We start from the raw sequence: 11,590 nt of genomic DNA, 5'->3' as shown, positions 1-11,590 counted from the left end.
AACTCATCTTCCTCTTCGGCGTCCAGGAGTTTGGACATGCGGTTCCCCGCCGTGCAGCGCTGCTCTCTGCTGTTCGCCAGACTCATCCTAACCCCTGATCAACTCTATTACACTCACTGCTGAACTCTCAGCAACTCTATTACACTCACTCTGTTTAATTCCTGTCTTTAACTCTCAGTGTAATTAACGTTATACGCTGCAGTTAAAGACGCTTTTTCTCCTGCCCGGATGTAAAGATGCGCTTCGCAATAACGGCTGAATATGATAATAATATCAAATTAACAACAAAATCAGGTTTATACACGAAAATGTTAAACGGTAAAACAGAAGCGCTGATAACCACAACACAACAAAAGCAGAGTAACGTCACTTCCGGTGTTCACGAGCATTCACAGCTCGATACTGACACACACTGGACTGGAGGGCGCAGACACCACACTGTCTATAGCAAACACACGCAAACGTCCATTTTAATCGTGTTAATAATTTATGGTTTCAAAGTTAATATTGGTTAACCACTAACCATATTAAAGTATCCTAACGTGGACTTTAGACCCGACACTGATACTGCACGTGACATTTCATGAGTCATAATGTACTGGCATTCACATACAGTGTCCAGTAATGACTGGAAAAACTAAAAAAATGCCGTTTTATAGCCGGATTACACCGGTTTGGTTTTGTCAACTCGAAACTAATCCTGTAACCGAAACTGCATCCTGTGAGTTTGTTCAACTACCATCATGGTACAGGCCCTCTACGGTAAAAACTATAGTTATTATAAATTGAAACGGGTGAGATATATTAAGAGTAAAATAAGTCCATTAGGTGAGCAAATGTCGCTAAATTTAGTGTGTCGTCACTTCCACAAGTGTCCACCAGATGTCCCCTGAAGTCAAGCATGAACTGTAACTTGCTGGCTCACCTAATATTCATTAACCACTCATGTACTGTATTTTTAATGTGTACATGAAGCCACAGACCACTTGCACACGTGTGTCTGTAGAAGAAGGTCCGAGTCTGTTTAGAAGACACGTGTTTTCAGGGACTTTTTTGGGGACATACGTTTGTTTAACGACGTGTGTTGATCTTATGTCAGAGCATGATTTGAACCTCACGAGCGATGTGTTTGCAGCAGTGGACTTGAACTGTGTGTGATGGCAATTTCAAACACTGCTTTATGAATCTCCTGATGGGAATCAATAGTTCGGAGCGTGTGTCTGTATCACACTGCCAGAGTCACGTGCTTTCAGTAAACGAGGCTTCTTTACGTCACAACTGTTTCGAAACGCTTCGACATTTCAAAGTGTCTGTGGGGTTTATACATTTGTAGACGTTTTAGTTAGACATTAATATAATTCAAATGAATTATGTTAGTTAATCTCGTATTGGCCTGTTTCTGAGCCATTCATAGAACAAACTAAACAAACCCTGACAATTGATAAAAGAACATATAATCTGATTAGATAATTGCATTTGAAAGATTTTTCTTTCAATAAACTAAATCAATAGAATTGTAAAAGGTGTTTTTATGCATGTTTGTCGCTGGGTTTTGTTGCATTCACACTGTTCTGACCTCTAGGGGTCTATGGTGGAGGCTGCATGGTGTCGGGGTGTGTCGAAACCATAGACAGTATAAGAAGTGGACAGAGCCATCTCATTGGAACTCAATTGAGACAAGTGAAGCCCATTTTTAGCGATTTTTTAGCACTTCCGTTCCTGACGCGCAGACTCAAACAGAGCTTGACGGCGCAGATGTCACGTGAGCAACACTGTCTTCTGGTGAGATAGGTCTGACTGCAGAACCGCAGAACCATACGTCATAGCAGTGTGAGGACGACAGCGCCAGCCCAACAGTCTGGTGCCGGAAGTGGATACCATACATATCCACCTTACATATACCATACCTAAACCTACCCATCTCCACCCCCTGACCCCTAAACCTACCCCTAAACCTACCCATCTCCACCCCTTAGATGGTTTTACCCCGCCCACTTCCGGCATCAGACTGTTAGGCTGGCGCTGTCGTCCTCACACTGCTATGACGTATGGTTCTGCGGTTCTGCAGTTGGTTATTATTGCTTCTGGTGGCTGTGGCATGAGAAATCTGAATCATTCCCTTCCGAAACTTGCAGAGACGGAGAGTGTGAGTAGGAGCTGTCCATGAGCTTGGAGCAGGAGTAACTTTTGCTAGGTATTCTGATTAATTATTTTGTCATTTTGCCTCCATGTCTCCTCGATTACGCGCGAGCTTCTCCTCCCGTCCATACGGTAATCTCTCTACTGTGCGACAGAGAGTCGCGTGGTTATGACGCAATCGTTAGCCTACTTTTACAAAAACTGCTTCTACGGGGCCGTAACGTAAGATACAAGGTAATGGAGCATTTTATACATTGTCGTGTTTCTTTAGAAATAAATAATGGACAAATGGAGTCTTCAAACGCCTCAGATGTAAAGTTATTCGCTGTCAAAGTGACGCCAAAATGAATGGGAGTCAATGGAATGCTAACAGCAGGTGAAGTTCTGCTACAAGATGGTGGCACGCGGCCGGCTTCAACTTCCGGTCTATGGAATTCCAAAGCTGCCAATATTAAAAATAAATAAATACATAAATAAATATACAAATAAATGTAAAAAAGAAAAAATAAATAAATAAATATATAAATAAATATACATAGAAAAGCAAAAAAACGAAAATAAATAATTATTTATACATTTATTTCCTTATTTATGTATATATTAATTTTTTTCCATATTTATTTATTTATTCTTTTATTTATTTCTACATTTATTCATTTCTACATTTATTTATTTCTACATTTATTTATTTTTACGTTTATTTATTTCTACATTTATGTATTTCTACATTTATTTATTTATTCATTTATTTCTTCCTACATTTCTTCCTGCGTAGGGTAATGAGGAGGGCGTGGTTTACCTCAGACATAGCAATCGAGCTCAGAGTAAGCGAAGGCGAAGGGTTGAGGCCACAGTGACACCCTGTGGCGAAATACAATAAGTATCTGACGGTGATACGGTCTGTGACTGCGAGGTATATGGTCAAAATCCTAAATCTTACTGTGTGACATGGATAGGCTACTCTTTATTCCGGACATGGCCGTAGAACATCGTTTGGTCTGGATTTGTAAAATGTCCTGGGCTAACAAACATGAAACAGGGACTCTGAAACGGAAGCGCTTGATATTTTCCATTTTTCGGTCAGAACTCACGGAAAGGAAGCTGGGCACATAGCCTATAGGCTACAGTAAAGTCGACGCAAGCATACTGACCAATGCTTTTGAAACGAGACCATTGCATTTTAATGTAGCCTAATTTCCAAAAACAATACTGACAGCAACAGAATCATTTTTTTTATTCTATTAAGCGGTGGTAGTCTTTAGCCTACCTCCATAAACTCATGTCCATGGGCAACCTTATTAAATGTATGAACGTCACGTTAATCCACATCGATAAATTCAGTTAGAGGATAAGACTGTAGGGCAGTTAGCCTACCACTAAAATCCAACCAGAGCTTCATCAGAGCCATCAATACAGAAGAGATCTTAATGCATTTACACAGCAATTAGCCTACAAGTGCATAAAAATATTATGAAGTGTTTTACATTTTGAAGACAAATATGACATGATGGAATCAATGAAGTGATAGGCCTACGTTTAATGTGAAACTAAAACAGACACCAGGTGTCAGAAAGTCACTGTCTTAATGAGTGAGTTCAATCCACTCGTTTGATTCCTTAAAATACACCGAATCAAAAACAACTTGACGTTGAAGCGGTTCAGCTGTGGATTTGATTCTGATCATTTCTATTTAGGCCTATGCGTTATTTAAATAATAATTTAATAATTTAAATTATAATAATTCATATTAAACGTAGGCCTATCACTTCATTGATTTCATCATGTCATATTTATGTCTTCAAAATGTAAAACACTTCATAATTCATAACAACACTTCACTGTAGCCTATATGTGCCCTGCTTCCTTTCCATGAGTTCTGACCGAAAAATGGAAAATATCAAGCGCTTCCGTTTCAGAGTCCCTGTTTCATGTTTGTTAGCCCAGGACATTTTACAAATCCAGACCAAATGATGTTCTACGGCCATGTCCGGAATAAAGAGTAGCCTATCCATGTCACACAGTAAGATTTAGGATTTTGATCATATACCTCGCAGTCACAGACCGTATCAACGTCAGTGAGCTATACTTATTGTATTTCGCCACAGGGTGTCACTGTGGCCTCAACCCTTCGCCTTCGCTTACTCTGAGCTCGATTGCTATGTCTGAGGTAAACCACGCCCTCCTCATTACCCTACGCAGGAAGAAATGTAGGAAGAAATAAATGAAGAAATAAATAAATGTAGAAATACATAAATGTAGAAATAAATAAACGTAAAAATAAATAAATGTAGAAATAAATAAATGTAGAAATGAATAAATGTAGAAATAAATAAAAGAATAAATAAATAAATATGGAAAAAAAAAATATATATACATAAATAAGGAAATAAATGTATAAATAATTATTTATTTTCGTTTTTTTTTTTGCTTTTCTATGTATATTTATTTATATATTTATTTATTTATTTATTTATTTATTTTTTACATTTATTTGTATATTTATTTATGTATTTATTTATTTTTAATATTGGCAGCTTTGGAATTCCATACCGGTCGACTTCCTTCCCGCTTGGTCGAAACGCACATTTGCTTCCACTGTTTCAGCTCCACGAAGCCTCGATCTGCACTCCACTACTAGTACACCAGTGTAATTAACAGTGATCTGGAGCCTCATAACTAAATAAAGCATGTGTTGCTGAAGACTTAACATCTGAGATTTGTATTCTAAGGGTCAATAGTGAAGACAAACAGGGTTTTAACCAGGGAATTGTTTAATTGTCCCAAAATAACACATTCCAAAATTGCAGAAAAAAGAAGATAAAATAAGCTGTATCATACTTGTGTTATAGTCACGACAGATCAGACTTGTGTTATAGTCACGACAGATCAGACTTGTGTTATAGTCACGACAGATCAGTGATGATAACAGTAGACAAATATGTGCATTAAAGTAGAAAAACTTCTTTTCATCAACATACATGACACAAATCATTGTAGAAAGTTTAACTGGAATAAATGAAGGTGGTTCTGCTTGTGCTCAGTCGAAAGATTCTGATGTGATTGGCCCCGGCGCTTTAGGCCCCGCCCACCTCAAGAACTCGGCGCTTTAGGCCCCGCCCACCTCAAGAGCTCGCCGCTTTAGGCCCCGCCCACCTCAAGAGCTCGGCGCTTTAGGCCCCGCCCACCTCAAGAGCTCAGCCACACAGTCACTACTAATATATAATGCAGTGCATTTTGGAAGTAACTTTCCCGACTCTGTTGACCACGAACCGAAATGTGCATTTTACACAGAATAATCATAAATAACATTTTTCCCAAAGCAATGCATGCAGTGTCCTGGAGTTTCCCAGTTGATTGTGTGTTGTTATGCCCCATATTTATTTATATATTTAATTGGCAAACTGCGAGTTGGTCAAACTAGTCTTGATATAGTGGCTAGATTTATGCCACGGTTTATACCTGCATTTCCACTGTTTGATCACTGTTAGTATGTTGTAAATCAGATCTCTTCTATGTAATCATAAGTTTGTGCTGCAGAAAGAGAAATATGTGATCATTCTTTAATGGATATGATGTGAATATGAAAAGAAGAGTGTAAAAGTATTACTGCAGTTTTCAGTCCAGTGGTGTCACAGTAAACAAGTCTGACGTCTGTGGTTCCTGCGATGGACCCGTCGTCTGTTCAGTGTTTGGGTCTTAGTGAAAGCTTCATCATAAACACCATCAGATGCAGGGAAGACAGTGGTGTGTGTGTGTGTGTGTGTGTGTGTGTGTGTGTGTGTGTGTGTGTGTGTGTGTGTGTGTGTGTGTGTGTGTGTGTGAGACAGGCTTACAGTAGAGCAGTACTATAGATTACTGGAGAACAGTGAGAGTTCAGTCCGAGAATGAATCCGCTCGAATGAGTCCGTGAAAGCTTCAGAAGACTGGAGTTTGATGATGATGAAGATGATGAACATGATGATGATGATGAAGATGATGTTTAGGTCTTCAGCTGATACTGACCGTCTGGATCACATGACACTAGAAATCGCACACATATATTGAGTGTGTTAATATATGTCTGATTGATCGTCTGAATGTACACTTTTACAATGGGAGAGAAAACAATTAAATCTAACAGTAAAACCACAGTGATAAAGGATTAAAGTTCCATAATGATCAAGCACTCACTGTCTGGCTTTACTCTCCCCATACTGTTCCTCCTAATAAGCCCCCGGCCTCCTTTCTCCTGGGATCCACTGCTCTGGGAATCACTCCTGTTCTCCGTGTTTCTCTCCGTCTTCTTGTGTTCTGCAGCTCTGGGGTTCCTGAGGCTCCGGCTGTTTGCTGGATGTGTGATGTTATTTGTGCAGTTCATTTGAATCTGTTCAATCACACAGAAAACATTCATAGTTCAGTAACAATCAGTAATAGACAACAACTTGTACCTAACACACACACACCTGTGAAAAGTCTTGTTAGGCTGGTTAGTATTTTCACCCCCCAAAAAATAAAATACATTTTAATCAGTTATTTATCTCTTTTGCTGTAGTGTGTTAGAAGGAAATATCAGTTTATATTTCCAAACATTCATTTAGCTATTCATTGTAATAATCCAGTGAGATCTGTGTATGCACAGGAGTCTGACAGCAGCCGGTATGATCTGATCTCACCATCATCGAGTCCGTCTGTGATTACATGAAGAAACAGGGAAAAAACAGACTAAATCCAGAAGATCTGCAGGAACACCTGAAGAACCCTCCCTGCAGAGCTCCAGTGCTGTGAAGAGGTTTAGGCACGCGTGTTAACATGCTGTAATGTGAGGATGCTTTCAGAAATAAATGTCATAAATAGATCTTATTTATCCATTAACTAAATCAAATCAGTATTTGGAGTGAGCACACTTTGCATTTAAAACAGCTGTTTTAGATACACTTGCACATGGGTTTCCAGGCAGATTTGCAGGAAGGTTTCTTCAAGCTATTGAGATTTATCATTAGAATTATAATTCTGAATCTGTAGACACTACACAGATTAGAACAAATAAAACTAAAGTATAACACACAATAAAGATGTAGGCTAACCACACTGAATAGAAGACAAATCATTCATAGCTTATAATTAGTGTATTAATGATTTGACATGTTTGGATTTAGTACTTTAAAGTATTTTATTTATTCTTGTAAGAAAATAACGTATTATTATCACTAATAACAGTATGTGGAGCGCGCGTCTTATCTTTGATTTAGTCTGTTTTTTCCCTGTTTCTTCATGTAATCACAGACGGACTCGATGATGGAGATCAGATCATACCGGCTGTTGTCAGACTCCTTGTGCATCGGCTACAGAAATATCACTGGATTATTACAATTAATAGTAAAATGAATGTTTGGAATTGTAAATATAAAATGATATTTCCTTCTAACACACTACAGCAAAATATATAAATAAGTGATTGAAATTTATTTTTGGGGGGGTGAAAATACGCGTGAGGGAAAACCTTTCTTCGAAAATACTGACCTGACAAAACCAACGTACTGCTGTTACGTACTGCTATTCAACTTATTGTTATTACAATTATTTGTAGGCTAATTTAGCCATAAATTAAGATATATCTTTTAGCGTAACTTAAATGGTTAACCTACTCTAGCCTACCGCGAGACCGCGACCATAGAAACAGTTCAAACCGTTCAAACCCATCGCGTTTTGTGTAAAAAAAAACTCAATATAAGCCAACAGATTTATAAATTCACTTTCCCACAATTTTCTTACAACTCTTACTTAACGTTACCCGTGTTCATCCCGGACGCGAGCGAACGCTTGGCCTGTTTCTATTTTAACGCTTCTAGTCAGTCTGGAATTACGTTAAATTACGAATATCATCCGTGTGAGTTGATTTTATATCAGTTTTATTTGGTCACGTTAAATATTTAAATAACGTTCTAAACGTTAGTCCATGAGAGTAATAATTTAGTCAGTATCAAGCCCCTCCAAAAACAGAAAGTGAAGTTTGTTCACCATTTATCAAAACTGGTAAACTCGTAAAATACGTTTCTAATCTTTGAGCTGCTAATTTAAATAAGTTTGCTTCTAATCATAAGCTACTCTCAGAAAAAAGGGTAACCATTACTCTCTGTACATATTAGGCCTATACTTCAAGTGTACATATTGGTACCTTTTAGCTTTTGTACCTTAGGGTACTGCCCCAGTGACAGCTTTGTACCTTTTTTTCTGAGAGTGTATATGTACAGTTATTATAGTGTATTTTTATAAATTAAATTAATATTTTATACTGATGAATTTCCATTGAAAGTTTAAAAATAATTTAAAAAAAGACATTGATTTCATTGTTGCTGTTAAAACCTCAAGCTCACATTGATCATTCTTTCTTTTTCTTTTTTTCAGAAAATTAGGTGGACGGGGAAACAATAGATTGTGGCCTCACAGAGAACATTATCTCATATTTATTTCAAGGCTCCTTCAAAAAACAGTCCAAGTTCAACAAATTTGCACATGAGATGAAGGAGGTGATAACACTAACAACAGAGCCAGTGCCAGCAGAATCCCACCAGCAGACTTCGACTACAGAAATGCAAGTATAATATTGATTATTGTGTATTATATTTGTCCTATGTTTAGTGGTCTCAGGTGAAAATGGTCATTTTGACATTCCTCTACAAAATAGTGGATTACTTAGTCAATATTCATTACATTTAATATTTTGGTTTTCATCAATATTTAAGTTTGTCTTTTTTCAGAAAAAAAAATATTAACAAAATCACAAATTTGAGCCAGGGAAGTTTCTGAAATTTGGTCATTTTGACACGGATTGACTCATTTGCATAATACTTTTTTTAAAGAATTCATTGTGCACAATGTTTTAAATTTAATATCTCTCTTTGTGATCATAAAAATGTAAGGTAAGGAAATAGTGAATGACATGTGGTTTTGAGGTTTAACTTGTATTATTATTATTATTATTTTAATTATTATTGTTCTGTACTTTTAAATTTGATCCAGTAGGAGATTGCTGTCATTGGTGAGAATTCATCCTCTATTGAGGGTCATGTGAATGTCCTGCATATCCAGTACAGCAAGATGCGGCCAGACACCTTGGTGGTCAAAGACCGAACGCAGCGAATGGAGGGAGATAAGAGATGGGATGACTGTGGAGGATATACTTAAGAAATACCCTTTCTTAAAAACACCCTCAGGGGTCAGTGATATCACACTTAAAATAAATGTTAAATGTTGATTTAAGCTAAAAGTATACTAAAATGATCATTTACAGTTATAACTGTAACTCTTTTGTAAAAACATTTAATTTTCTAAACCCTCAGGTGAACAAATATATGTGCAATCAAGCTTAGAAATATTTGTACAATGATATTACTAAAGGGAAATGGCAATGAAAGAGGCCGCATAGAATATTAAAATATATATTAAAAAAAATTAGTTCATGTGAATGATTAACTTTCTGTTTATTTTCAGTTGTGTGATGAAGTTGACCGAATGCATTCATCAATTGTCAGCTTAAGCCAGCGCTTCAAGGACGGCTTGACCAGTAATTGTGCCAAAGGTGCTTGAGCTTGATCAAAGAAATTCTCCATTAGCCAAAATCTACAAAGAAGCAAGAGAAGAAATGCTTGCAGAAGATCTACCAGGTAATGACACAAAACATAGCGGTAAAACATAAAACAAACTTTGAGGACTGATAGTTTTGTTAATTAAAAGTATAGGTGCTCAACAAATACATTTGTTGAAAATGTGTGCGTAGTTTACAGACATTATATCCTTGAGAAACTGTGATCTAGCACCGGAGCGATGACCAAAATCATTCACTTGAAACCAGCTTGTAAACAATTTCATGCATTTTATGCAACATTTGTTGATATTTCCAGTTGCTTTGTTTTTAGCAAATTGACAAACAATGAGTAAAGGAAATTACTTATGGAGGATATAAATGAATATGAAAACAGGTCATTTATAATACTGACTTTCGTGCAGCACTGATTCTGCTGTCCCACATCTTTAAAGAGAAAGTTGAGAGCTTCATCACATTGGGAGAGGTATGGAGTTTGTTAAACTGTCATTTTGTAATACTCTGACACAGGTCGGGTTATTCAGTTCTGATAGATGTTGCATTGTTTTACTGATAGATGTTTAACATTTTCTTTTCTTCTCACAGTTTGATGCTAATACTCCATACCCAACCATACAATTGATAGAAACTGACTGGAAAATGGCTTTCTCCAAGAGGCTTCAAGTCCTCGTCAAAGTGGATGGTGTGGAGGTGTGCAGGGGAATAGGAGTTGAAGAAGAGATAATTGCATCCTTCAGTGCTTACTATGTTTTCAACTTGGCTTATCCACCCTACTTGAAGAATACATTGACCTTCCTGCAGCATGCCATAGCACAGATTACTGAGGTGGGTGGCAAGCCCCTTCCAGTAACTGTCACCCGAATAATTAATATCCCGTGCTGAAAATCACACAACCATATCAATGCACAAGGTGTAGAAGAAAATCCTTTCTGTGTGGCGAGTTTTTAATACCAGTGTCGTATACAAAGTTGACTTTGAATGCAGTATTATGAAACCAGGGCAAGAGATGGACTTTCAGGCCCTTGACAGATACTCTGCTGATAATAAATTGTTTGTGATCCTCAAGAATGTTTAAAAAGTTAAAATGAAATGTGTAGTACTGTGTTTGGTGAAATGTGTGTTCGTGATCAAATGTTTTAAGGGTATACTGCTGGAATAAAGATTGCTTTGTCATTTTTGATGTTCAAAACTGTTTTAAAAGTAGAAAAATTTACTTAAAATGAGATTTAGTACTGATTTAACATATTATATTACATGGTAAAAAAAAAAAAAAAAGGTTAATGAAATCTATTGTAGGCTACTGATTTAGAAAAAAAGCTTAATATAATATTAAGCTTAATATTCTTACTGTTTAATTTTTTTTTAAATGTATAAACGAGTATAAAAAGTTGAAGTAAAATCACTCAATATATGCATCCTGTTATGACACATTGTGATAGTGCTTAAAATATTCATCCTGTGAAAAATGTAATTTTGAATGTTTGATAAATGATAAAGAGCATTCTGGCCTTTTTAATGTGCTGTATGGAGTACATATTTGCCATGTACCCATGTGGGTACTGCCCCAGTGACAAGCCGTTGTACCCCTACAAATTTTGCACATTTTTTCTGACAGTGCAATTAAAATTTGTAAATCTAAAAAAAAAAGGCTTTATTTTATTTTATTTTGTGTGTGTGTGTGTGTGTGTGTGTGTGTGTGTTGGAAGTTCAGGTTAGCTCAGGTCCACCACATAATATTAACAGATACTGCAGCTGTATATTAATTAAGGTTAATAAATGCTTAACGTAGTTAACTAATGTTATCAAATGACCTCATATGAAGTGATAACTAAAAAACCTAATGGGACACAGAAGTGTACCATGGTGGAA

At 36.8% G+C, this 11,590-nt stretch overlaps 2 protein-coding genes across 4 annotated transcripts in view; one reads left to right on the top strand and one right to left on the bottom strand.

Annotated features, from left to right (window-relative positions):
• Positions 1–378, bottom strand: part of vps72a (vacuolar protein sorting 72 homolog a) — a 9,170-nt gene extending 8,792 nt beyond the window's left edge. The window contains exons 1-2 of one of the 2 annotated variants that reach the window (XM_084131669.1): positions 151–378; positions 1–118 (exon numbers count right to left, since the gene is read on the bottom strand). The exon at positions 1–118 is cut by the window's left edge and continues 31 nt beyond it. In XM_084131669.1, coding sequence (XP_083987795.1) covers positions 1–86 — 86 coding nt within the window. In that variant the 5' untranslated portion in view covers positions 87–118; positions 151–378. The other variant, XM_084131668.1, reaches the window with a different exon arrangement.
• An 8,148-nt stretch (positions 379–8,526) lies between these two features.
• Positions 8,527–11,257, top strand: LOC311094011 (uncharacterized protein). Of its 2 annotated transcripts, none has more exons than XM_084131754.1 (4): positions 8,527–8,710; positions 9,610–9,782; positions 10,126–10,187; positions 10,307–11,257. In XM_084131754.1, the coding sequence occupies exons 2-4, from the start codon at positions 9,761–9,763 to the stop codon at positions 10,601–10,603; spliced, it is 381 nt and encodes a 126-aa protein (XP_083987880.1). In that variant the 5' UTR covers positions 8,527–8,710; positions 9,610–9,760; the 3' UTR covers positions 10,604–11,257. The 2 variants fall into 2 exon arrangements, with proteins under 2 accessions (XP_083987880.1, XP_083987881.1); XM_084131755.1 differs by lacking the exon at positions 8,527–8,710 and adding an exon at positions 9,193–9,334.
• Positions 11,258–11,590: the final 333 nt, after the last annotated feature.

This window comes from Abramis brama (assembly GCF_963993115.1).
Source record: "Abramis brama genome assembly, chromosome: 12".
Lineage (NCBI taxonomy): Eukaryota > Metazoa > Chordata > Actinopteri > Cypriniformes > Leuciscidae > Abramis > Abramis brama.
Note: the sequence above shows the minus strand (reverse complement) of the source record. Positions and strands in the feature narration are given on the sequence as shown.